This window comes from Balaenoptera acutorostrata, chromosome 20 (assembly GCF_949987535.1).
Source record: "Balaenoptera acutorostrata chromosome 20, mBalAcu1.1, whole genome shotgun sequence".
NCBI lineage: Eukaryota > Metazoa > Chordata > Mammalia > Artiodactyla > Balaenopteridae > Balaenoptera > Balaenoptera acutorostrata.
In genome coordinates, this window is record NC_080083.1 from 26,494,381 (window position 1) to 26,521,464 (window position 27,084).

At 51.5% G+C, this 27,084-nt stretch overlaps 1 protein-coding gene across 1 annotated transcript; it reads right to left on the reverse strand.

Annotated features, from left to right (window-relative positions):
* Positions 1-790: 790 nt before the first annotated feature.
* On the reverse strand, positions 791-22,306 carry EPX (eosinophil peroxidase). The gene is made up of 14 exons (XM_028164965.2): positions 22,216-22,306; positions 21,122-21,180; positions 14,172-14,295; positions 13,971-14,064; positions 13,538-13,713; positions 13,276-13,393; positions 13,056-13,185; positions 11,983-12,189; positions 6,869-7,187; positions 5,185-5,345; positions 4,574-4,829; positions 3,967-4,137; positions 1,560-1,797; positions 791-992 (listed from the first exon to the last, which is right to left on the reverse strand). The coding sequence occupies exons 1-14, from the start codon at positions 22,304-22,306 to the stop codon at positions 791-793; spliced, it is 2,346 nt and encodes a 781-aa protein (XP_028020766.2).
* Positions 22,307-27,084: the final 4,778 nt, after the last annotated feature.

A 27,084-nucleotide genomic window follows, 5' to 3' on the forward strand; every position in this document is an offset into this window, starting at 1 on the left:
CGAGCCCAATGCAGAAACCAGCTTCTGCCCTCACGGGTGCTTTATTGGTAGAAGCAGAGTGTGCTGTGCAGCCTTAAGGCTCCAGAGAAAGACCATGGGGCGGCTGGAGGCTGGGACTCTGGCCTTCCAGTCATAGGCAGGGGTCAGGGACAGGGTGGGAAATAGATGAAAGTGGCTGGAGACGAAGATGACTCTTCTTGCCTGGGCCTCAGGACCCCCTTGCTTGGCTCATGAGCCCTTGCACCTGGAGCTGACATGTGACCTAATACATAAGAGGCTCGCATGGCAGGAGGGTTCATTGCTGCTGGGAGCCCTGGCCGTCACTCCCAGCCAGAGAACCAGCTCTGAGCTATAGCCAGTAAAAGCATCAGCAGGAAGCAGTTGCTCCAGGGGAGGAGGTAGCCTTGTGGTCTTCCCCAGGTTTCCTTGTCTCCAAGGTCTCCAAGGTCAGAGGCTTGGGATGGACTCCTGTGGAAGCAGCACAAGTGGGCAAGTGAGGAACTTGCTGGATGTCCAGAGATTGAGCTGTTCTTAGGGTGTTGATGACCAAGCTGAGGCTAGTTGGATACTTCCTAATTGCCCCTCAAAGTCCTGGGCCCTGGGATTAACTATCAACTCAGAGGCTAGCATACTGGGAAGCCACTGTGAAAGCATGATCTGTTGCTAGAGACAAGTTCTGTTGTTCCTGCTCAGGGGCCTGAGAGGACACAGCTGTCCTGTCCAGGGAAGGAAGTGAGGGCCTGACACGGCCCAGGGCTGTTGGAGGAGGTCCCCCTTACCTGCAGAAGCCTCATCTGTCTCTCCAGGCTGACAGGTTCAGGCTGGGGATGCAGGTGCAGGGCACAAAGCCCTGGGGGTAGGTGTTGGCCCTGAAGATGTCCCTCGGAACGGTGGTGATACCAGTGTTGTCACACACAATTCGAGACAAGGAGATACGGCTCAGGGCCCTGCGCTGTGTCTTGGTGAAAACACCCTGTTTCTGCCACCAGAACCTACCAAGACAGTGGAGAGATGTGGGTGAAGTTTGGCAGGGATGAACAGGAATGAGCACCTGCTGTGTGTGAGGTACTTTACATACATTATTTCATTCAATTCTCCAGAATCCCTGCAAAATAGGTATGATTCCCATTTTATAAAGGAAGAAACAAGTTCAGCAGTCTAGTAAATTGCCCGGTATTAATTGCACAGTAATTTAAGTAGCCAGGACTGGATTTGAACCCAGGTAAATGCCAAATCCAAATAAGAAGTCAAGTCTTAAACCACAAGCTTATTGGAGGGAAACCAGATTTAGCTTTTGTGCCCATGTTTTCTGGGATCCTTAAGCCTGGAACAGTGAGGCTGAGAAGTCTCTCTCCTGAGTTAAAGGTGCCTCCAACTCAGGCAAGTGCTCTCTCTGCCTCTTACCAAGCTCTCCAGGGAGGAGCTCCTGGTCTCGGATCCTGTGTACTTGGAAGAGATGAAGCTAAAAAGAGTACTTTCTCTCATTTCTGAGTCTTGAAATTCTAGTGCTTTTCTGCCCTGCCTCTGGGGCTGGTCCCTTTAGGGTAGGGGTTACTTACCTGTCTCCATTTCGGGCTCTTCTGAACTGGTTCTCAAAAAGGCAAGCCAGAAGAGGCCCCACTCGGGCCCCTGGCAAAAGAGGCTCTGCGATGGCCCCAGTCCAGATGTCAATGTTGTCAGGTGTTCCATAGAGATTCAGGAACTTCCTTGCCAAACCCTGGTTTTTCAGAACCCGGCTAAGCTGTACCAGATTCCGGGGCTGGGAGAGCCTGCAGAAGCGCCTCCAAGCATTGTACCCTGTAGGGAAAGGGGACAGGAGCAGTTTAGTCTTACCCCTGCAGATTCCCATTAACTTCTGCTCGCCGCGATTTCTCCTGAGGGAGCTCTGTGGTCAGGCAATATTGGGCAGAACAAAATCCCTGCTGGCAGAAGAGGCCTTGAACCTTCCAAAGACCAAACCACTGCCCTCTTAATTTTCAGTGCGAGCAGACAGCCATGCTTTGTGCACACACTGAAGAGTGTCCTAATGTAAGAAGCTGTCGTAACCCAACACTCACAATCACAATGATATTATCGTGGCATTAATCAGGCACAAGTAAGACATTACCTAGAACAGAAAAGACTCTCAGATTTGTAGAATGCCCGAATGAATAAATGAGTGAATGAACCAAGAAATGAAAATCATGGATAAAATTTATCTACTCAGAAGAGGACCACATGCTGTATGATTCCATTTATATGAAAGGTCCAGAATAGGCAAATACGTAGAGATAGAAGATTAGTAATTGTCAGGGGCTGGAGTGGGGATGGGGAGTGACTATTATTACTAGGTTTCTTTTGTGAGTGATGAAAATGTTCTGATATTAGATATGATGCACAACTCTAAATGTACTAAAATCATTGAATTATATACTTTACATTGGTAAATTTTGTGATATGTTAATTATATCTCAATATAATTTAAAATTAAAATTTTAACTAAAATTAAAAATTTTTTTTCACCTACTCAGAAACTAACAAAGACCATACTGATTTCTCAGCCATCAGGATCCCACACCAGGACAAGTCACATGATATGATGGGGACCATTAAGATAGGAGGAAGATAGCTTTGCCATGACTCAAAGAAACACCAGCCCAACGTTGTCCATTGAACTACAACTCCCAAACACCATCCCCCAAGCTGAACAAAGGAAAACCATATAATGTTTCACCATTACTGAGCACTGCTGTGTGGATATCTCTCAGGATCCTCACATTTTTGTGAGGTACTTTGTAATCCCCATGTTATCAATGGATATTCGCTGAGCTTGAGCAACTGTGACTTTTCCAAGGCCACCCCACCGTTAAGTGGAGTTCAAACCAGGCCTTCCAATTCCAAATTTGGGAAGGGATTGGAGGAGACTGCAAGAGCTATGATCAGTACACTATTTCTGGGACAGTTTAGAGGGTACAGAAACTCACTGTGTGGCAACTTGGGCAGCTAGCAATATCAGATCTCCAGCAGGGGGCACCCACGACACTAGCTGTCAGGAGCACCCAAGCGTAGGGAAGAAAAGAAACTCAGGTTCTTGAGTGCCTGCTGTGTGCCAGCCAGGGGCTGTGTTAGGTGCAGTAGAAATTGCCCACCCTATATTATTCACGGCCAAAAATTAGCAGAGGCAGATGGGGCTTCGGGTTGTATTTAGACAGGGAAGTAGGAGATGGGGAGAGGGAGAGATGAGGGAGGCTGTGGCCAAAGCCTTCCCCTAACATCGTGGATTGAACAGGGGGACGAAAGGAGAAATTTTGAAACTGATTCGAATTTTACTACTTCCTAGTTATGTGGGCTTGGGCCAATTACTAGATGTCTCTGAGTTTATTTCCTCATTTATAAAAATGTCTGTCACAGCTGCTTTTCAAGGTCATTGGGAGGACTAAAAGAGTTAATATCCATTAAAGATCCTAGCAAAGTGCCTAATTTTTCTTATTTCCTGGGATAAAGTCTTTCTGTGGCCTCACCAAACAACCAAGGCAGTCTTACCTTAACTCCACCTGTTCCCTGCCTCTCAGGCTCTTTGCCCAATTAGAGCCAAGAGCCAGTTTCTATATCCCTGGAACTGCCTCCCTGGATCTTGCCAGGGTGGTGGGGCATGGAGCAGCTCTTCCCTGCCTTTTAAAGCCACTGTTTTTCTCTACTTGGAAAGTCCTGATCTCCTTTGTGTCCTGTGTCCTTCAGCTCCTGCGTCCAAGTCCTGGTCCTGTTGTGACCCTAAAGCTAGAGACCCTATGGAGGATGGAGAAGATGTGGCAGAACAGCAACAACGAGGTCCCAGGGATGCTTTGCTGCATCAGCCTCAGCACATCCTATAGACAGTCCCAGTCAGAAAGGAGGCGCCAAGGGTCTTCTCTGAACCCTCCCCCCAACCAACCATCACCAGCAACCCTGCTCTGGGGAAGCCTGGGAAGGGGCGGGCAGCCCCCTCACCTGGGAGGCCATGGTCCCGGCTGCGTTGCATGTTGAGAGCTGCCAGGTCCAGCCCGATCCTTCTCACTTGCTGAAACAGCCGGTCCCGGAGCTCATCCACTAACATGGAATCTTGACGGTTCAGCTTGGCAGGGGTGGCCATGAGGCCTCGGAGGATGGGATCGATGCCACCTGGTGGCGGGGAATATGAGCAGCACAGATTGGACCAGCCTCCTGGAAGCCCCTAGGGTCATCACATGATGCCAAGCTAGCTCAGAGCTGGACAAGCCCCAGTCACTTACATTCTATAATGTTTGTGTCCGGAAACAGTGGCCTGGGTGGACATGAAGGGAGCTGGAGCCGGCAAGAAAAGCAATCACCCCCACTTCTCCGGGAAGGAGTGGAAGGCAAGCTCCTTTCAGGACCACAACCACCAGTCTCCTCCCCTTTTAGAAATCCTCTAATCGCGGAGGGGATGGGAGGCCCGTGACTGAGGGTCTTGGTGGCACCTGCCTTGTTTTCACTTGCTTGGGGAGGTGATTAGCAGTAGCCTGAGCGGTAGCCTGGCCTCCGGCACTAAGCTGGGCCCCACCCCCTCGCCCTGTCTGCCTCTGGAAAACCTGGTCACCTTCGTGCACGATTCGCCAGCTGGCGAAGAAGGCGGAGCTGAGTGGGACCCGCGAGTTGGGTGCTGAGGCCTGGTACCGGCTGTCCAGGCGGAACATGACGGGCTGGATCATGGTGTGGCCGAAGCGGAAGGCCAGGGTGAAGACGTTGGCCACACGGGGGTCTACATTGGAACAGTACCCCTGGTAGGGCCCCAGGGTTTTCCTGGCCCTGGCCTTGCCCAGAACCAAGGGCAGAAAGTCCCGGTAGGTGATGATCTGGAAGAAAAGATGGAGGAGGAACGTTACCTTAGTGGCCACCCACCCCACTCCCTTGCCTTTGGACAGACCTTTTGCTTTTCGAAGGGCTGCTCAGACATATTGATTCTTTATTGGCAGTATGTCAAATGTGGTGATGTTAATTTCCCATTGTCTGATGGAGATACTGAGGCCCAGAGAGGCTGGGTGACATGAACGGGGTCACAGAGAGAGTTAGTGGCAGTGTTGGGGATACAGGTCGGATCTCAGGACCACTCCCAATCACCCAGACCCAGCTGACTTGAGGCACATCTCCCAGGATGGCTTCTCACGCCAGGTTGCCTTCTAAGGGATGCTGGGGCCCAGGGCCCCCTACCTGGACCATGGCCCCCACGATCTTCCGAGCCTCCTGGTACAGCTTGTCACTGGTCCACTGAGGATTCAGGTGTCTCAGCTCAGTTGCCAGCCGGTTGTGCTCTCGCACAAAGAGGGTGTGCATGGCTGCCAGTTTCGGGGTTTCGGTTGACCGGCTGTCACCTTGAAAACCCCAAGTTCAGAGTCACCATAGTCCTTCCCAGAGCAATGTCTTTCTGCTAAGGCAGACAGAGCTCTGGGGACTAGAAAGAGGTGGTGGGATTTTGTGACCTGGGCCAAATTCCTGGCCCTCATGGACCTCCATCTCCTCAGCTGTGCTGTGAGGCTCCACTGACAAACACAATGGGCCAGGAGTGGGAGGACAGTGGAGTCTCGGGTCCCTAAGTTACTGGAATGAGCTTGCGTGAGGTGGCCCAGGGCAGCTGCTGGTCTTAGGCAGGAACCCTTTTGCCTAATGATTCTGCTCTGCAGGATTACCAGATCCACAGCTGGTGGAGGGTCCTGGGTGACTTTAGGAACCTGTCCTGTGGGTTGCATCCTTCTGCACATTCTCTTCCAGGGGCTGGACCTCTCCCCAGCTTTGGGCTTGGTGTCATGCTACCCTCCCCAGGGAGCCCCATGGAAGGAGAAAGAAGGAAGGTTGGGCAGAGCCTGTTCCTGTAGCCAGACCTTCTCCTAGAGGCCAGGAAGGAAAGTACATTCCTGAAGCTAGAGGCCAGGAAGGAAAGTACATTCCTGAAGGTGGCCTTACACACAGTCATTTGCTGGCTTTGAACTAAGCCCTTGTATGTGGTCTTATTCAATCTACTCTTAAGTAAACCTCTGGTGAAGGTGCATGCCGCTCTTGCCAGGAGCAAAGAAACATACAGTCCTTAGAAAAGGGGCTGGAGCTGACTCCCTGCAAAGGAGGTGGTGGAGCAGAGTGGAGAGAGCCCAGACCTGGCCACTACACTGACTTAAGTCCTCACCGTGGACTCTGCCATCTGACACTCTGCTCTGGAGCGCATTAGTTATCTTCCCTGAGTGTCTCATCTGCAAAACGAGGACGCTAATAATGCTCTCCTTTCAGGGCTGCTGTAAGGATTAGAGATGGCACATTTAAATATATTAAATAACCAGAAGCAATGACCATCGTTATGATAACCAGCATGGGGGGGCAGGGGCAAAGACCCCCAGGAGAGTTCGGATTATGCATCCAGAAGAAGGTACCAGGTGACAGTGTCTAGCAAGAGCAGGGGGGAAACTGAAGATTCTAAGGGAATTTAGCCCAGAGAAGAAAAAAATATTTGGTGGAAGTGAAAGCTACTTTCAGGTAATTAAAGAGGCTATTACTGTGTGAAAGATAGAGCTTTTTCTCTGAGGCTCTAGAAGCATGATGAAGAGCCACAGATGGGCATTGGATCAAAATGGGGGGGGGGCGGGCCTTCTGCAGTCAGCGCCGCTCCAGATGAACAGCAGAGGGGGTGAGTCCCTTTTCACCGAAGAGAGTCAAGTGGTGATCTCCGGCCACACACCGGGTTCACAAAGAGACTCCTTCCAACTTACTGATTCTGGGAAGACTGTGCACAGATCTGTGTGTCTAATATTGAGGTCTGAAGCCATGCACCCCCATCGAGTCCCACCAGGCTTTCCCAACCCAGAACCCAGGGACTGGGTGTTTCCTCCTTCCGACCCCCGAGTCTGACCTGCCAGGAAGCAGGGGATGTTCGCGGTGCGGTTGGTGAGCAGGCAGGGGTCTTCGTGCAGATTGTCGAAGGGCAGCAGTGCCCGGCCGTTGTCATGGAAGCAGGTGTTGACGGCCAGCAGCCCCAGCTGGTTGGTCTGGTTGCGGAGCCGCAGGGCGAGGGCGTCCTCGCTGCCGTACACCATGCTGGCATCCACGAAGGAGGTGAGCGCGTTGATCTGGTTGCGGACTTTGTTCTTGTTTTGGGGGCACGAGGGTGCCGAACGGAAGAAGGGGATGCAGTCACACTGGTTCATGATGCGGGGGTCATTGGGCGGGATCTGAGGTGGAAGAGGAGCCAGTGACACTGGGGCCCCTCCCGAGCAAGCTCACTCCTCCTGGTCATCCCCCACCTGCTTCAAAACCTTGCTCAAAACTCCCTTTTTCCAGGAAGCCCTCCTTGACTCATCCAGACTCACGCTGCTCACCAGGTCATCTGAGCATCCTTAGCATGTTGTGTCATAGAGTCATGAAAGGTTAGAAATGGACGAGGCCTTAGATCCTCATTTTACAGGTGGGGAAACTGAGGGTCAGAGAGGGGAACTGACAACTCGTTAGCGGGAGAGGAGGGATTAGAACCTAGTTCTCCTGACATGAGGCTTGTGCTCCTTTCATTCCATTCAATTCAACAGACATTTCCTAAGCCCCTTTCTGTGCCGGGTGCCTCGGAGACTGTGAAGGTCGAGGAAACCCAGGACAAGTTGCAGGAAGCTGGCAATTCAGTGAAAACAGACCTGCACATAGAGTAATGTAACTCGAAATTGAGGTGGCATTTGCTATGCTTGGTTTAAAAGTCAAGAGCTAGGGAGACCTTCAAGATGGCGGAGGAGTAAGACGCGGAGATCACCTTCCCACAAATACATCAGAAATACATCTACATGTGGAACAGCTCCTACGGAACACCTACTGAACGCTGGCAGAAGACCTCAGACCTCCCAAAAGGCAAGAAACTACCCCACGTACTTGGGTAGGGCAAAAGAAATAAGAAATAACAGAGACAAAAGAATAGGCACAGGACCTGCACCAGTGGGAGGGAGCTGTGAAGGAGGAAAGGTTTCCACACACTAGGAGCCCCTTCACGGGTAGAGACTGCGGGTGGCGGAGGGGGAAGCTTTGGAGCCACGGAGGAGAGTGCAGCAACAGGGGTGCAGAGGGCAAAGTGGAGAGATTCCCTCACAGAGGATCCGTGCCGACCAGCACTCACCAGCCCGAGAGGCTTGTCTGCTCAGCCGCCGGGGCGGGCGGGGGCTGGGAGCTGAGGCTCGGGCTTCGGTCGGATCCCAGGGAGAGGACTGGGGTTGGCGGCGTGAACACAGCCTGAAGGGGCTAGTGCGCCACAGCTAGCCGGGAGGGAGTCCGGGAAAAAGTCTGGAGCTGCCGAAGAGGCAAGAGACCTTTTCTTGCCTCTTTGTTTCCTGGTGCACGAGGAGAGGGGATTCAGAGCGCCGCCTAAAGGAGCTCCAGAGATGGGCGTGAGCTGTGACTATCAGCGCGGACCCCAGAGACAGGCATGAAACGCTAAGGCTGCTGCTGCCGCCACCAAGAAGCCTGTGTGCGAGCACAGCTCACTCTCCACACCGCCCCTCCCGGGAGCCGGTGCAGCCCGCCACGGCCAGGCTCCCGTGATCCAGGGACAGCTTCCCAGGGAGAACGCGCATGGTGCCTCAGGCTGCTGCAACGTCACGCCGGCCTCTGCCGCCGCAGGCTCACCCCGCATCTGTACCCCTCCCTCCCCCCACCCTCCGCCTGAGTGAGCCAGAGCCCCCGAATCAGCTGCTCCTTTAACCCCATCCTGTCTGAGTGAAGAACAGAAGCCAGAGTGCGACCTACACACAGAGGCGGGGCCAAATCCAAAGCTGAACCCTGGGAGCTGTGCGAACAAAGAAAAGAAAGGGAAATCTCTCCCAGCAGCCTCAGGAGCAGCGGATTAAATCTCCACAGTCAACTTGATGTACCTGCATCTGTGGAATACCTGAATAGACAACGAATCATCCCAAAACTGAGGCGGTGGACTTTGAGAGCAACTGTAGACTTGGGGTTTGCTTTTGGCATCTAATTTATTTCTGGTTTTATGTTTATCTTACTTTAGTATTTAGAGTTTATTATCATTGGTAGATTTGTTTATTGATTTAGTTGCTCTCTTCCATTTTATATATATATATATATATATATATATATATATATATATATATATATATATATATATATATTTCCTTTTTCCCTGTTTGTGAGTGTGTATGTGTATGCCTCTTTGTGTGAGTTTGTCTGTATAGCCTTGCTTTTACCATTTGTCTTAGGGTTCTGTCTGTTTTTTGTTGTTGTTGTTTTTACTATAGTTTTAAGTGCTTGTTATCATTGGTGGATTTGTTTTTTGGTTTGTTGCTCTCTTCTTTCTTTCTTTTTTTTTATTACTTAAGATTTTTTTTAATTTTTAATAAATTTTTTATTTTAATAACTTTATTTTACTTTATTTTCTTTCTCTCTTTCTTTCTTTCTCTCTTTGTTTCTTTCTTTCTTTCTTTCTTTCTTTTTTTCTCCCTTTTCTTCTGAGCCATGTGGCTGACATGGTCTTGGTGCTCTGTCTGGGTGTCAGGCCTGTGCCTCTGAGGTGGGAGAGCTGAGTTCAGGACATTGGTCCACCAGAGACCTCCCAGCTCCACATAATATCAAACGGTTAAAGCTCTCCCAGAGATCTCTGTCTCAACGCTAAGACCCAGCTCCACTCAACGACAGGCAAGCTACAGTGCTGGACACCCTCTGCCAAACAACTAGCAAGACAGGAACACAAACCCACCCATTAGCAGAGAGGCTGTCTAAAATCTTAATAAGGTCACAGACACTCCAAAACACACCACCGGATGTGGTCCTGCACACCAGAAAGACAAGATCCAGCCTCATCCACCAGAACACAGGCACTAGTCCCCTCCACCAGGAAGCCTACACAACCTACTGAATCAACCTTACCCAATGCGGGCAGACACCAAAAACAATGGGAACTACGAACCTGCAGCCTGCGAAAAGGAGGCCCCAAACACTGTAAGTTAAGCAAAATGAGAAGACAGAGAAACAGAAACACACAGCAGATGAAGGAGCAAGACAAAAACCCACCAGACCAAACAATGAAGAGGAAATAGGCAGTCTACCTGAAAAAGAATTCAGAGTAATGATAGTAAAGATGATGCAAAATCTTGGAAATAGAATGGAGAAAATACAAGAAATATTTAACAAGGACATAGAAGAACTAAAGAGCAAACAAACAATGATGAACACATGATAAATGAAATTAAAAATTCTCTAGAAGGAATCAATAGCAGAATAACTGAGGCGGAAGAACGGATAAGTGACCTAGAAGATAAGATAGTGGAAATAACTACCGCAGAGCAGAATAAAGAAAAAAGAATGAAAAGAATTGAGGACAATCTCAGAGAGCTCTGGGACAACATTAAACGCACCAACATTCAAATTATAGGGGTCCCAGAAGAAGAAGAGGGAAAAAAAGGGACTGAGAAAGTATTTGAAGAGATTACAGTTGAAAACTTCCCTAATGTGGGTAAGGAAATAGTCAAAATGGCCATCATCAAAAAATCTACAAACAATAAATGCTGGAGAGGGTGTGGAGAAAAGGGAACCCTCTTGCACTGTTGGTGGGAATGTAACTTGATACAGCCACTATGGAGAACAGTATGGAGGTTCCTTAAAAAACTAAAAACAGAACTACCATATAACCCAACAATCCCACTACGGGGTATATACCCTGAGAAAACCATAATTCAAAAGGAGTCATGTACCACAATATTCATTGCAGCTCTATTTACAATAGCCGGGACAAGGAAGCAACCTAAGTGTCCATCGACAGATGAATGGATAAAGAAGATGTGACACATATATACAATGGAATATTACTCAGCCATAAAAAGAAACGAAACTGAGTTATTTGTAGTGAGGTGGATGGGCCTAGAGTCTGTCATACAGAGTGAAGTAAGTCAGAAAGAGAAAAACAAATATCGTATGCTAACACATATATATGGAATCTAAAAAAAAAAAAAAAAAAAAAAGGTTCTGAGGAACCTAGGGGCAGGACAGGAATAAAGACGCAGAGGTAGAGAATGGACTTGAGGACACAGGGAGGGGGAAGGATAAGCTGGGATGAAGTGAGAGAGTGGCGTGGACATATATACACTACCAAATGTAAAATAGATAGCTAGTGGGAAGCAGCTGCATAGCACAGGGAGATCAGCTCAATGCTTTGTGACCACCTAGAGGGGTGGGATAGGGAGGGTGGGAGGGAGATGCAAGAGGGAGGAGATATGGGGATGTATGTGTATGTATGGCTGATTCACTTTGTTATAAAGCAGAAACTAACACACCATTGTAAAGCAATTATATGCCAATAAAGATGTTAAAAATTAAATAAATAAATAAAAGTCAAGAGCTAAAGGTGTAATAGGAAGATAGGGGACAGTTCCCCAGAGGAGCTTGAGGAAGGAGCCAGCCAGGGGCCCTCACATGTCACGTCGCGAGAACGTTGCCCTACCCAGTAGGGGCGAGTGAATGTGTGTGTGTGTGTGTCTGTGTGTGTGTGTGTGTGTGTGCACAGAGGGTCCCCTCTGTCCCCAGCTGAGGCTGTGCTCCCTGGAGCCCGTCTTTTCTTCCCTAGTGTCCCTCACCATCCTTGTCTCTCAGCTGAAGGAGAGCACCGTGCTCACAACCCGATCCCAGGAAATGGTGAGAACTGCAGGGCTCTCAGACCACCCCAGGAGGGAGAGAAGGGCAAGAGCTAAGAGACCCTAAAGACTTCCCTGTTGGAAAGGGACCCAGGGGTCAAGGCTAGTCTCAACTTCTTCCCCTTCCATGAGGCCAGCACCAGGACCTCCTGGCAGGTTGCCCCCCACCCCCCCACCCCCAAACACACACAGAACCAGGCGTCTGTGCCGGACTGTGCATCTTGTCTCTGTCTGATACTCCAGCGTCACAGGCAGCTCCTTAAGGCAGGTGCACTAGGTGCCAGATGCCCAGCCCCAGCTCTCGGCCAGAGGTGGAGTCCACATCAGGAGCCTCGGAGTCGGGGGTAAGTACCTTGATGGGGAAGCAGGGGGGCAGCTGGGCACAGGTCCTCTCACAGTCGACGCCCACAGTGAAGGCCACTCTGGCTGGGGACTCAGGGATGAAGTCCAAGTCGTGGTCAATGAACTGGCCCCACTGCATGAACATGAGGGACCGGCCCTGGTCGGAGGTTAGCCTCTTGCTGGGGAAGCGCACGATCTGGTTGGAGACGGCTCGGACCTGGTGGGGAGATAGATCAGCGTGGGGCGCTGACTCTGCAGGGTGTCAGAGCCAACCCAGGACTCAGGGGGTGGCAGGTTGCCCCTGCTGGAGTTAGTACAGTCTCTCCTCCTCCCCTGCCCTCCCCCCCCCCTCCCCTCTCCTGCTTTGTCCCACTTCCTATGTGGCTGTCATTCCTACACGGATGCTCTCCAGCCCAGCTCCTGAGGATTCCAGGAGTAATTCCAGGAAGGGGATGGGCCAGGTTGGCTGGCTCAGACCCCACCAGCTTCTCCAGAGAGATAAATAGATCAAACTGATAGATCAATTTATAGACTAATGGATAATTAGATGGTAGAACTGATTGATAGATGCAAGGATTGGTTGCTAGGCGACGGATAATAAATAGAGAATTGGATAGATGGAAAGACCAACGGAAGAAAAATTGATAAATAGATGTTGATAGATGGGTAGATGACACATTGTTATTTTGGCATATGAATAGAAGATTGATAAATTGTTAAATATGACATAGTTTAGGTCAATAGATAGAACTACATTAAGATGTATTGCTCCTCATATTTAGCAAGGTACTTTGACATGAATTCTTTCAGAAAAAACAATATTGTAATGGCTAGCATTAATATATCACATCCTACATGGACGTTTATGTCCAGGACTTTATTTAATAGTCACAACAGTAATATTAAGTGGGTTTTACTGCCATTTTACAGCTGAGGAAACTGATTCAGCTGGAGTCCTTGCCCAGAGTCATCAGCCAGCCTGTGGGAGAGCCTGGTTCGAGCCCTGTCCGACTCCGGGCTGAGCTTTTACTCCCCACGTTTAGAAGAGATGGAACGTCCTCCAGCCCCTCAGCCCTGACTCACAAGGGGGAGGAGGAAGCCGTTGCGCCTCTTGCCGGGGGTCCAGCCGAAGGGGAGAGACAGCTTGTCCTCATACTCGGCTGGCAGCCAGCGCGCCAGGGCCTGGTTGGAGGCCCCCAGCCAGGGTCTCTTCCTGCAGCGATGGGTGGGCTGGGGTCAGCAGGGTTGGGAAAGAGAGGAGGGAACTGGGCCCCACCAGGTCAGGTGCCGCCCCAGCACCCACTTGTTGTTGCATCTCCCAGTGATGGTGCGGTACTTGTCACTGCACTTCTTGGCTTCATCCTGGGCTGCACAGCCACTGGCCTGGGACAGCAGCCTCATTTGGGATTTCGTTAGCACATCTGGGGGTGGGATAGTGGGCAGGGTTCTAGCTTCTTCTAGAGCTGGTCTGTTCTGTACCTCCCATCCCTTTCCCCTCTCCCCTCCCAACACCCCAAGGCGTGCACCCTGCAACCCCCTCCTGGCTTCCTTCCACTCCACAGTACCAGTGACATTGAAGGATCTGGACCCCTGGAGTTGTAACTTCTCTTCCAGCAGTCCCAAGGCCACATGCATATAATCGGCAGCCTGAATGACTCTCCTGGTGGCCGCTACCGGTTGTTTGAAGTAGGACAGGAGGTCCATGGGGCTGGCCAAACCACTGTGAAGGCGCTGCTTGATGCTGCCCAGAAGAGGAGAAGTGAGGGCTGGAGAGAGGAAGCAGACACACCCAGCAGAGCCCCAACCTGGGCAGTGGACAGTCAGCACAGTGTGAACAGACAGAAGGATGGATAGAAAGGAGGCTCTCTACCGACATGGCACTGCCCCAAGGTGCCCAGGGGCAGGTGTTGGGTGAGATGACCTTGGCTGGAGTCCATCCATCCCCCATCGTCAACCCTTCCAGGCCCACGCAGTCCCCAGACCCAGACCCAGGCCCACCTCCTCTCAGTCTGATTGTAGGCGGCATCCACTAGCAACTTGGCCTCTGTTATGCAGCTCTGGAGGACCAAGGTCTCCACCACCCTAGGGGAGGCTGTTCAGGGGGAAGGAGGCTTAGGGTCCAGGGCAGCCACAGGTCCCTCAGACCCAAGTGCTTCCCCCTCCATTGCCCTCCTCCTTGGCTGTCCAAGGGGCTATTACCTGGGGTGGTGCCCTCAGAGAGCCGGGCTAGGAGCCCCACCAGGGCCAGGAGCAACTTCATCTCTGCAGTGAGACCCCAGCCACAGGGGGGTAAGCGATCACACGGGTGGGTGTCCCCTGATGCCTTCTCACCGAGAGAGGATGCTGAGCTGACCTCTCACCTCCTCCTGCTCTTCTGCGGAAGTAGCTGGGAAGGGACTTTTATAGCCTGTCCTGGGGGAGGGAGGGGAGCTCTGGGCCTAAGAAGCCCAGCCTCTTGAGGTGGAGCTCTGGAACTTCCCTCTCATTTTGGGGGGAGTTGTGACACTGAAACACCCCACTTTACCCCTCACCAACATGGAGACGTTCTTTCATCTGCTCACTCCATCCCCAGCCTCTTTGCTATCGAGTTCACTGATATATTTCTCCCAGGGCCCAGAGCAGTGCCTAGAACACAGATGTTGCTCAGTGAATACTTGCTGGGTGTGCCTCAGAAGAGCGCTGCGCCTGGTCCTGCCCCTAACTATTTGTATGGTCCTGGGCAAGTCACTTCCCCTCTCTGAGCCTCAGTTTCCACATTCCTAAAATGGGACTTGGGCTAAATCATAGGGAAGGCCCCTCTCCTCCTCCAACAGGGCAGAAGCCGGGTCTGCCTTACTGTCATATCTCCCCAGCCCCCAGCACAAGGCCTAGTATTCAGTAGGTGCTCAGTAAGTTGATTGAGGGGATGAATGATGTGGGATCAATGATTCGGTCCCTCCCCCTTGCTCCAGCTCTCTCCAAGATGCAGGGGAAGGTGAGGTGATGGTGGAAGCAGGGCCTAGCAGTGAAAATTAAGGTGCTGCCTCATGGGCCATTTGGGGGACACAGTGTGATGTCACCGGGAAGCACCCCGCAGAGTGATGGCAGCAGGCTTCTGTGCAAGCTGAGGACCTGCCTCAGGCTTAGCGCTTCTCTGCGTGCTTCTTCAGTGCATGTCAGTAGCAGGTTTGCACCCCGTGCTGGATGTAAATTCTGACCTTCTATGTGCTTGGTCAGCAGTGGCTTCCCTAGAGGAGGTGGTGGGCTCCGACCCACCTGGGTTTGGACCCCACTCTGCCACGGCCTGCACCACCTTGGCTGGGCCTCCATTTCTGCATCTGAAGGGTAGGACGCCCCCAGTCGGCGCTCCCCCCAGGACCCAGGCCTTCACACCCCCTGTCCTTTCCTCCCGGTTTCCGCCACTGGATGAGCCCAAGCTCATCCTTTGCTCCGACCCCATCCTGGTCTGCCTGGAGAGCGCTCACCCCGCCCTCAGCGCTCAGCGCTCAGCCCCAGAGTCACCCCCGCTGCACCCTGCAGCCTGCCTGTGCTCGCCCCTTCTTCAGGTGCACGTGTCCATCCCTTCCTCGGAGCAGTCCCTGTGCCTCCTGCCCTCCGAGCCCCGCCCCGCCCAACGCAGCCGCCACGCCCTCCGCAGCCTCTTCCCACAGCAGTAGCACCGGCCCGCCCGTTGCTCTTGAAACAGCCCGTTCAGCAACCCCTTTCACAAGCCCCAGTTGAGGGCCTGGGCCTGCTGATCTTATCTCCTTGTCTTCAGCGTGGGGCCCCTCTCCTGCATAACGGTCAGGATGGACCGTCACCGTGCAGTTGCAGCAAGCCCACCGAGTTCCTTGCTGCTGATCTCCCGGGTGACCGGGGGAGACCGCACCGCTCCCTGGACCTCAGCTTCCAGGCCTGTGAGAGTGGGACAGTGACCCTCAGGAAGGAGAGAGATTGCAAAAGATGTGGAGTGCTCCCCAAATGTGCTCACCTCCCCTGCCCTCAGGAGCCCAGATGCGCCCAGGAGATTGGAAGCTGGGGCAGGGCGGATGGAACCGAGGTCGCTCTCCTTCCAGGGTACCCCCCCGGAGAGGACTCAGACTGAGCTCTGCTCTCCCCCCGAGAGGACTCTCATTCTTCAGCAGTAGTGAGGTGTGCACGGGTTTTGCCGCAGCTGCGGGCCACCATGGTCCCTGGGACAAGCTTGAGACAGAACCCGGGCTCTAGGCCCATCCCTGCCATGTTGGCCCATCTCGGGGGGGTTTTGGCGTGCCGACGGCTCCAGGTGGTGATGAGAGGAAAGCAGATAGGAAGGAGCCGCCAAGAAACCCTGCACAAGCGGTCTATGGATGGCGGGTTCCCGGGGCTGCAGGGCTGGACAGGCAGGCAGTGTTCGGGCAAGGGACCCTGCCCCTCCTCTGCAACCACCTCGAACCTCTTGTCTGCTCCCAGGCTTCTGCTGATGCCGTACGAAGGCTCCCTCTGGGAGCCGCAGCACTTAGCACCCAGGAGCTTGTTGAGAGCAGTATAGAGAGGTGGTAGAGAACTGGCCTGGGTCCAAATCCCAGAGCCGCCATTCACCTGGCTCAGCTGCTCTGCCTCAGAGCCTGCCTCCTCACTGTCTACCAGAAGGCCTTTCTCTGTTTACTTTGCAGAGCTGTTATGGAATAAAGGTGACACGCTACCAGGGCCAGGCATGCAGCAGGTGCTGGACGGTGTTTGTCTGACAAGCCTTGTCGTCCCGTCCTATTGCTGCTTCCTTTGCTGAGCCTACTCCAGCAGTTACCATGAGGTGGAAGGGTGGGGGGCAGTGAGTGCAAGAGCTTTGCAGGCCATCCAGGCCCTGGTGCCTGGGAAGAAGGAGGGCAGGAAGAAAGGAAGGGAGGCCTCCAAAGTCAGGGTTGTTCAGATCCTGGTCTCCGACCACCCTCCCGTCGGAGTGGGCGTGCCAGCTGCTCAACTCAGGCCACTGGAAACTGAGTGGAGAGACAGTGATGGAGGGAGAAGCCCTCCTGGGGGTCTCCAGTTTGGGGATCCGCCCCCTCTCCCACTTTGACCTTCCCTGGGGGGCAGGCCTGGACATGCGTGGCCCTCTCCAGGTCTCACAGTGGTCAGCTGTGTCACGTGCTTTTTTTCTGTGGTCAGGGTCAACCACACAGAGACAACAGGAGAGGAGTGTGGGCAAGGGCCACAGGCCCCTCAGATGCCCCCATGGGCTTTTCATGATGCCCACTGGGACCTCACAGGAGAGATTTTCCTCGGGGCTAAGTGTTGCCCAGTGGCGACCTGGAGTGTCTGATATGGGAGCAGATTCGTTTTTGATACCTTCTCCTCTCCACCACAAAATTATTTTCAGTAACACTCATTAAATGAAAAAAAGTAATAATAATGGCTAGAAAGGAAATGTGTGGAAATTCTCACTTATTAAATTTGGACATAATCATCCCAGTAATGAAATAAAAATAAAATACTACAACATAAAAAGGAAAAGAGTAGTGGATTAATACTTTTTAATTACATGAATGTGTTTAAATAAAGGGGAAAAACTACCTACATATTGGTGGTTTTAATACTTAATGTATCATTACAGTTTCTGTTTTCTTGATGTGTTTTTTTAGTTTTAAAATAAACAATTGAAAAAATTTTAAAGAACAAATCTCAATGTTAACGATATTCAAATTCAGTAAAATATTCACATACTAATTTAAATTTGCACTTTAAAAATATTATACTGCCCAATTTGCACTCTGTTTCACTGTTTTAAATCTTAAACACAAATTCTCATTCCAAATGGTCACAAAGAGTGACAGAATGGAAGAAAGTCAAGTTCTGTCTCTTCATTCTTTGCAGTCCCAGTAGTTAACACTGTTTATGTTAAGCCAACCGTTTAAAAGCAAGAATACGTGATGCTACAGGGGATGAGGGGCACAAAGCATAGCGAGAGCCAGCTTGGATGGTTCTGAACCCTTAGAACTTACTCTCGAAGCAAATGCAGGTAACTGAGGGAGCCACCATATAACTGGGAATTCTCCAAATTGACTTCCACGTGGAACACAGTACATATTAAAGGATAAGCAATAAAAATGCATTCATTTGAAGCTTACACATAGAACTGTTAAAGCAACGGTAATTGCAGCAATTGTTTAGAATCTAGACCAATGAAAGATGTCTTTGGGGAGGAGCGTTTCATCACTGACGTTGTTCAGAATTGCTGACGCGTGACGAGAATAGGAAGCAGTCCAACACTTCATCTGTGCCATTGGTACTTTTAGATCCCCTACAGACAAGGCCCCCCTATATCCTGCTCGTCCTCTGCCCCGGCCTTGGCACTGGCATTTTGCCCCTTCCTCTTGCCCTCACTAAATGACAAGTCAGGAAGCTTTCAAGTCCTTCCACACACATCCCAAGTTTGGGTCCCTGGGGAGGGGGTCGAGGGGGAGCACCGGGCTCTGAGTGCCTGGGAGTGGGGAAGGGGTTGCTCAGGTGCTGAACCGGGGAGGAGCCCGGGCCCTTCCGGGATCCTGATGTGCACAGTCATGGTCTGCAGGGCCTATGCACGATGTCCCTTCAGCAGCAGCCCAGGGACCCCCACCCCAAACCTTCCACGCTCCCAGGCCCCATAGGACCTCTCCAGCCTCCACTCACCCCTCCCCACTGCCCAGCACACTCCAGCCTGGACTTCCCAGAAGCTTTCTGAATGCACCATGTTCTCCCTCGCCTCTGGGTCCTCCTGCACTTTCCCTTTGCCTGACTTACCTCTACTCATCTTCACAACCCAGCTGAGACACCACTTCGTCCAGGAAGCCTTCCCTCATCCCTTTCCCGTTCACCCCTCAACATGGTCTGTGTTCTGTCTGCAGAGCAACCTATGCTGATGCTTCTGTCAGCACAAAATGGGCTGTACTGAAGGCATGCTGTCACCATGTCCCCCTCCCGGACTGACCACGGGGACCCCAGGCCCGATCTTGTTTGCAGCTGTGGACCCAACACACGGGGCCTGGCCAGTGCTCAGAAATGTTTGTGGAACATGAGTGAACCGTGTCATGTCCTGATTTAGCTCCATGAATCCACACGCCTTTTTTCACCCTGCAAAGGAGGACACGTCCCTTCCCCCACCAGATGCGATTTCCTCTTCCTTTTCCAGATGACAGTTTGGAGCTCCCAGGGTCCTGACCCCGATAGGCCAGGTAAGTGGAGTGGGGCAGGGGGTTGAGGGCCACCATGGTGGTGACTTGGAGCCTTCGGGTGGGCACTAGGTGGGCCCCATGACTATTCCCGGTGCAAGGCCAAGAGGGCAGGAGCTGGAGCTGCAGGCGGTTGAAGTGGGTGCTGCCCGAAGGATGTGAGAATGGGCAGTCCACTGAGCATGGAAGCCAGGGTGGGATGCCCCCCTGGGTTGGGTGTCTGAGAAGCTCAGCTCCCTGCGAGGCCTGCGTGAGCTCCTGCCTCTATATGTGGAGTCAAGAACCCGCTGCTGGGGATGAACCAGGCTCCTTACAGGCTGGGGGCCTGGTTGGACCTCAGCGGTTAGGGAGTTGTGCGGGAGAGCTCTTCCTCTGAAAGAGAAATGGGCAAAATAAGGGTCCAAGATGGAGGCACACAGGAGGAAAAGATTTGTAGTGAAACCCATCAAAAAGACCACTTGGGGTGACCGGAGATGAGGCCACTAGGAATAAGGGGGCCATAAGAAGGGTTGGGAACACCTGGGGACTGGGGCCCTGACCAGCCAGCTCCTCAACTGTGTTCCGCCAGCTCCCTCCCTGATGACCATGGGAGTATGAGGCCCTGGGGGACTTGGCACACTGGTCCCAGCATGCCGTCCCCCCTGGGACTCATCTTGGCCCTCCAAGCAGCGTCTCCTAAGGAGCCAGACTGGGCGAGCCAGCCCCTCTCTCCAGAGCCCTGTCTCCTCTCTCTGTTCCTCTGCCCTCTAACCCCGCTGGCTTCAACTCCTGAGACAGGCCTCCCGCCACCTGCGATGGGTCTCAACCACAAAGGCCCCTCTCCTTTGTGCCTGGTGACTCCTGCTGACCCTCCAGGCCCCATCCCCACGGAGCCTTTCCTGTCCCGGCCCCACTGGCCATGACTCGGGTGGCCAGGTCTTCCTGTTCCTTACTCTTGCAGCTGCGTTCCTAGGGCTTAGCATCGTTGTGATTATACATGTATTTCTGTGCTTGAATTTTATTAAGCCCCAGCTCCCTGCAGGTCTGTGAGAGCCACACAGAGAAGATACGTGCCTGCTCTGTTGCTCACTGTAGCCTCAGCATCTAACCCACCGCCTGGCGGGGCTTTAATACATATGTGTGGAATGGATGCATCTATGGCCTCGCCTGTCACAGCTCTCGGGTCAGGGGGTGGATTTGTGCCTGTACGTCTATTAGGACCTGTGCCTCTGGTCAGGTGTGTTGCTGTCCCTGGGCCAGGCAAGCCCTGGGTCAGTGGATACTGTTGCAGGCCTGGCCCTACCAGGCTGACGCCCAGACCCTGGACCACAAGGGAGCCTTCCAACCCTGGCATCTTTCGGGTGCCAGTACCCAAGAAACTTCCTTCCTGCCCTCCTCTGGCCATCTTGAAACCTCAAGATTCTGCAACCGCTTTCACAAGAACCGTCTGCCAGCCACGGTGGAGCTGCTGGCCACAGGCCTGATTGGATCTCTTTATCTGCTCAGCTCCAATGGCCCCTGTGGAGACAGGTGCAGTGGAGCGGGGCTCAGGGCCTGCTCCTGTTCCCAGGGGTTCCTGGAAATGGGGCCCTTAGCTCTGTTCTCATAACAAGAACACTGAGGTCTGCAGGGAGACTAAGGGGCTTGGCTCAAACGACAGTGGCTGCACCCCGTGCCAGAGGCCGGGGCAGGCCAAGGGTGTGTGCACGTGTGGTCCTGTGTGTATGGGTGTGCACCAGAGCTGAGGGCTCCCAGAGGGAGGCAGCTCAGAGTGTTCTGTTTTTTGCGAAGCCAGGAAAAACACCGTGGGGCCTTGGCCAGCTGGCCTGGGAGCCCAGTGCCACCCCGGCTGCTTGACCTCTCTGATCAGCTGGTAAAATCAGCGAAGGGCAGGGCTGTTCAGGAGGCAGGAGTGGTCCCTGGTGAGCACTTGAGATGTGCAGGTCCAGGCTGGGGGTGGGGGCAGCTGAGGGCCATCCCTTCCCCTCCCGCCTGCCTTGGCCTTACCTGAGAGCTGTACCTCGCCTCCTCCATCAGACTGGGAACTCCCAGGGGCAGGGACGGGGCTAGGGGAGGAGGACCGTGGGCTTGCACACCAGGCAGACCGTGTTTTGCCTGAGCGACGTCATGAGTGAGAGGACTCAGTGGGACATATGAGCCGCCGGGCGCTGCTGCTTGTAGGGTAACAGGCCGGGAGGTGCAGGTTCCAGCAGGGGCGGGGGTGGGGCACTGCGGCTGGCTCGGGGTGATCCATCGCCCTTGCTGCTCGCCAGCCTGTGCTCTGTGCTTTACTACACTCATCTGAGTTCTCACAACACCCCTACAAGGCAGCTGCTGCCGCCTGGGACCTCAGTTTTATTGTTGGGGTACAGAGGAAAGAAGGTGTCACCATCTTGAAGCCAGGAAGGGATCTCAACCTGGGTCTGACTCTACAAGCTGCTTCCTTCTCCCCCAGGCTCCCAAGGGCATGGGTGTGACCTGGTGAGAGAAGCCTCCTCACACAGGCTGGAAGGTGCCTCAGGCCTGGGAAGGTTGCCCCACGGGTGGGACTGGAGGAGAGCCTGACAGGCCGCCCTGGCTGCTCCGATTGTCCCCCCTCAGCTCCCCACCTCTAGGGTGGCCGCTGCAGCACGGGGATGGGAGCCAGTCTGGAGCAAGGGGGGTGGGCGGGGTCCCAGAGCCTGAGAGGGACGGCTGCACAGTTTCTCCACCAGGAAGAGCCCACACGCATCCATTTTTGCCTCCTGGCATCTCAATGCATCCAGAAGGAATGAAGGCCTGAAAGCTGTAGGAATTTAGACACCCTGTTGAATGCAATAGTCTCTTGCCTGGGGCACTTACAATTTAGAAGGTTCAAAAATGCAAACAATGACTTCAAAGATTGTGCAGGTTTTATCCCCGTCCCGCCAGCCACAGCCTCCTCAGCTTCTCACTGGTGAGGTAATGAGTCTGTGGGTCTGTGGTCCCAGCCCCTTGGCAGCACTGGAGGCGGCCGGAGCCAGCATCCAGTGTCAAGGACAGAAAGTCCACTAGCCAGAGCCCTTTGTGCTAAGTGAGGGCTCCTCTCTCTCGCCCCTCCTCCCGTCCTACGCCCCCAGTACCGTCTTCTGAGACGGTCACGGGAAGGAACAAGGCTCTGCCCTGCTCCTCCCCCTCGTCCCTGGAAGGCACATCGTCCCAGGAATGCACCATGACTGGATGCCAGAGTGGGCTATCCTGGGTCTGCCACTTGCGCTGGGCTCTGGGGCAAGGGCAGGTCTTGGCTCTCTTTGTGCCTATCTAGGCAGTGATAATGGTTCTGAATGGAATCAGACCTCACATCCAGAATGCGTACAGGATTATCCCAGAAGAGATGGAGTCAGGTGCTCCCCCGATACTTCTCCCAGTTGCTAAAGGCTTATTGGGTTGGTGGATACTGTCTTCAAGGACTAATGTGGGGTTTACAATATTATTTGTTTGTTTATGCTTTCAACAAAACTTTATGAAGAGCCTTTACGATCCAGGGCCTGCTCTGGGTACTAGGGCTATGGTGGTGAACAAAAACAGGCATCTAACAGAGGGGAGGCATGAAACAAACATGCCCCTGTAGGTCTGAGGGAGGAAAAACCTCTACGTAAATCCATATAAATGTAAAAGCGTACTCCTACCCTCCACTGTTAGGAGACTTGCCCAAGGTAACAGCTGATTAGTGCAGGAACTTGAACTTGAATCCAAGTCGAGTTCTTAACCCACTCCACCAGGTTTGACCTCTGTAACCATTCTCTGCCTAGCAGCCAACGTGACCTTTTTAAATTATAAATTATATCATGCCACTACTCCCTTCTACACCCAAACCCTCCAAAGACTTTCACTGCAGTTAGAATAAAATTCAAACGCTTTCATGATCTGGTTCCTATCAACATCGGTGGTAATTTAAAGGTATGCCCACAAATTCTTTGACTCTCCCCATCTAAAAGATGGAGTCTAATTCCCCTCCCTTGAATGCTCACTTCTGTCTGATAGAATGTGGTAGAAGTGAGGCTATGGGGACATCTGAAGCTAGATGTAGAAAGAATTCAGCTCCCACCTCCCTCTCTCTCTTAGGACACTTGTCCTTGGAAACTACCATGTTGTGAGGAACCCCAGGCCACATGGAGAAACTAGTCAATAGTCTCACGTAGGCATCCAGTTGACACCAACATCAACAGCCAGACGTGTGAGTGAATGAAAGTCAAACGATTCCATCCCTGGCCTTTGAGTCTTCCAGCTGCGGCTCCAGACATCTGGAAGCAGGGACGAGCTGTCTCCCGCATGCCCTGTCAGAATTCCTGGCCCACAGAACCTGTGACAGAGAATACATGATCGCTGTGTTTTAAGCTGTTAGGTTTGCGGTTGATTTGTGACGCAGTAGTAGATAACTAACATAACACCTCAGACCTCACCTCCTACCAAGATCATTTTTGTTCATAACACTCCAGTTACACTGTCCTCTTTTCTTTTTCCTCTGGGCAAAAAGTTCATTCTAACCTCCAGGACCTTTGCACTTGCTGTTTCTTCTTTCTGGAATGCTTGCCCATCACCTGGATCTTTGTGTGACTGTCTCCTTCTCATTGTCCAGGTCTTTGCTGAAATATCCCCTCCTCAGAGATCGCTTCCCCAGCCACATTTTACAATGCTGCCCATCCTATCTGTCACACTACCCCATGCATTTCCTTCACAGCTTTTGTTCTATGAAATTATCTATTTATTTGTCCGTTTGTTACTTGTGTATCTCCTCACACTTCTTCCTTCCTCTTTCCAGTCCCTCTCGTCTGGTATTGAGGTGGGGAGGATGAGAGGGGGAAACAACATGTCCTTTCCCCGTGAGAGTTCCCAGTGCAAAGCAGCAGGTCTCCTGGCCATCGTGTCTTCTCTGTCTGTTCACACTGCGGGGTTAGCCCAAGGCCCATGGCCCCGTGTCCAGGTTCTTGGGAGAGCTATACAGGGACTCTTGGGGCACATTCTCTGTCATGGAAGACAGGCTCCAGCTTACCCTCTTCCCTCCCCCAAGCCTTCACCTCAGCGGCCACCCCACAGCCTTGCTGCTTTATTGACACCTGTGCAGAATCTAAGGGAGCCCGTGATCCCCTCTTTCAACCGCTCACACTCCTCCCTCATAAGGCCTCTGCTCCTCCCTCTCTAATTCTCCCACTTTCTCGGGATCCTGTCTGTCTGTCTCTCTTGCTCACACACACACACACACACACACACACACACACTTGAGATTTCCTTGAGATCTGGCCTTGAGCTAGTTACTTAATCTCTCTGAATCTCAGTTTCCACATTTATAAGAAAATGTTTTCTTTACAGAAATTGTCTAGGGGATTAAATAAAATAACACATAAGGTTCCTAGAACAGTGCCTGGAATAATAAATGATAATCACTCTCCTCTGTGTAGTCTCCTGCTCTAAAGACCTCCTTCCCTTTCCAGTCTCTAATACATTTTTGTACCAATCATTTTTCATGCAACAGTTAGCACATCATAATGTTAATGAACTTTTCGTGTCTATATTTTTCCTCCACAGTTCATAATGTGCTACAGACATAAGTCTTGATTCATAATTTATTGGTGCCCTGCAGTACCCACCCTTGTTCATAGTCAGTACTTAATAAATAGCTGGTGTTAACTGCTGGGTGGGTGAAAAGCTATTGTGTGTGCAGGTCCATGCAGGGCAGCCTCTGGACGCAGCTGGACACCTGGGACATTCCATTTCTTTCCATTCTTCACAGTAGGTGGTCCTTTACTAGGTGAGGGTCCCCAAATCAGAGGTGGAGGCAGAGGGGTAACTATCATTAGTGAAGAAATAGATAATGAATATATTGTTTGAATGAGACTTAGAGCTCTTCTGAAAGGACAGCAATTTCAGAAGATGTTATTGAATCCAAGAGTAGAAGAGAAAAAAATATTGAAGGAGAAGAAATGGAAATATATGAAGAATTAAAGGGAGGAAGGAAATTATAAGGAAGGAAAATGGGGGAATAGAATGAGTGAAGGAAGAAGAGATGGAAAGATGGTGGGCAGGGGAGGGAATGGGAACAAAGGTGAAGAAGGACAGAGAGGTTGAGAGATAGAGGTGACAGATGAGGGTTAAGTGCCCTCCCCACTCCCCCTGCCTCGTCTCATCTCCCACCCGGACCTCATGCAATCCATTATCTATCAGAGACCACTCCCTTATTTTTTTAAATTAATTTTTATTGGAGTACAGTTGCTTTACAATGTTGTTAGTTTCCACTGTACAGCAAAGTGAATCAGCCATATGTATACACATATCCCCTCTTTCCTGGATTTCCCTCCCATCTAGGTCACCACAGAGCACCACGTAGAGTTTCCTGTGCTACACAGTAGGTTCCCACCAGTTATCTATCTTATACACAGCAGTGTATATATTTCAATCCCAATCTCCCAATTCATCCCACCACCCCCTTGGCATCCATACATTTATTCTCTATGTCTGAGAGATCACTCCCTTCTTATTTTTCACTTCAATTTGTTTTCACTCCAGTCCACTTTCTACACAGCTGTCCATGAGACCTTTCTAAATGCTGAAATGATCACATCCCCTCTCACTTCTATCCTTGTAGTGATGCTCACCAGAGCCCCTTAGGAGCCACAGCCAATACTTTGTGGATCAAGTCAGGGTGGATACACATACACGTGCATGCAACACAGCATGTCATACAGGGCTGTAAAACGTAAGCTCCATCTGCCTTTCTAATCGGTATCTCCGCCTCTGATGAACCACTAGCTCTTTAATGGATTAAAGTCTTAAACACTCTCCATATTTATTTATTTCCATGTTGGTTCCCTGGAATTCTGTTCATACCTTCTCAACCCTAGAAAAGGCCCACTCAAACATCACCCTGTCTGTCATTCCTGTCACCATTTCTCCCATACAGAACAAATTCCCCATTTTTCAGTGTTCTTAAACATCGAAAACATACTCTGCTACAGGTTTATCATCATTCATTTTTCCAGCTTCTCTCCTCAACTTACTACATCGTAATTTCAATATCTTGGCAACCCCAGAACTTGGAACAGCTGCTCTGATACAGTACATGCTCTGTAAATATTGTCAAGTTAATGTATTAAGTAGGTAATTGATTATGTGGAGATATTTTTTTTAATTAGTTTATTTATTTATTTAGTTTTTGGGCTGTGTTGGGTCTTTGTTTCTGTGCGAGGGCTTTCTCTAGTTGCGGCAAGTGGGGGCCACTCTTCATCGCGGTGCGCGGGCCTTTCACTATCGCGGCCTCTCTTGTTGCAGAGCACAGGCTCCAGACGCGCAGGCTCAGTAATTGTGGCTCAAGGGCCTAGTTGCTCCGCGGCATGTGGGATCTTCCCAGACCAGGGCTTGAACCCGTGTCCCCTGCATTGGCAGGCAGATTCTCAACCACTGTGCCACCAGGGAAGCCCAATGTGGAGATTTTTAAAGTGAGTTTCCTTATCCTACGTTCCCTATCTCATAAGGCCAGATCTGTAAGTGGTTGTTAAAATTACTGGGTTTTACATGTAACCTAAAGCAGCTGCTTAAAAGCACATCCTCTCAATTACTTCCCGAAGCTCTCCTCCAGCTTTAAACTTAGTACTATCTAGTCTATGTCACTTGTTTATTCTCTCCAGCCTCCAGCAGGTGTTTTCAAGAACCTAGCTACAATTGACCTATCCGGAAATGTGGAAACCCTCAGGCTCTCACCTTCCTTCAGCCCCAAATGGGGGAAGAGAGTTCAGGTCTTACATCTTTCTGGGAGGTCCTCTCTATGCAGCTTCACAGCTTCCTGATCTCTGCCCATACCTCACACACACAACTCATCAGCATGACCCTGGGGACGAAGGGATATCCTTAGGGAGAAATTATTGGACTGGGCACAGGAAGCAGAGCTGAGTTGAGTCTTGCTGGGGACAAGGAGTTGTTAAAAAGTTTCTAAGTCTTTCAGAAACACTTGCTATTTG

Bases quoted from the DNA above. Each gene is read 5' to 3' on its own strand.
- EPX (XM_028164965.2), bottom strand. From the start codon at position 22,306: ATGGTGCATTCCTGGGACGATGTGCCTTCCAGGGACGAGGGGGAGGAG. The intron at 13,714-13,970 runs GTGGGCCTGGGT...TCTTCTGGGCAG, and splicing joins TACAATCAGACTGAGAGGAG to CATCAAGCAGCGCCTTCACA. The intron at 1,798-3,966 runs GTGAGGGGGCTG...CTTTCCCTACAG, and splicing joins CCGGGACCATGGCCTCCCAG to GGTACAATGCTTGGAGGCGC.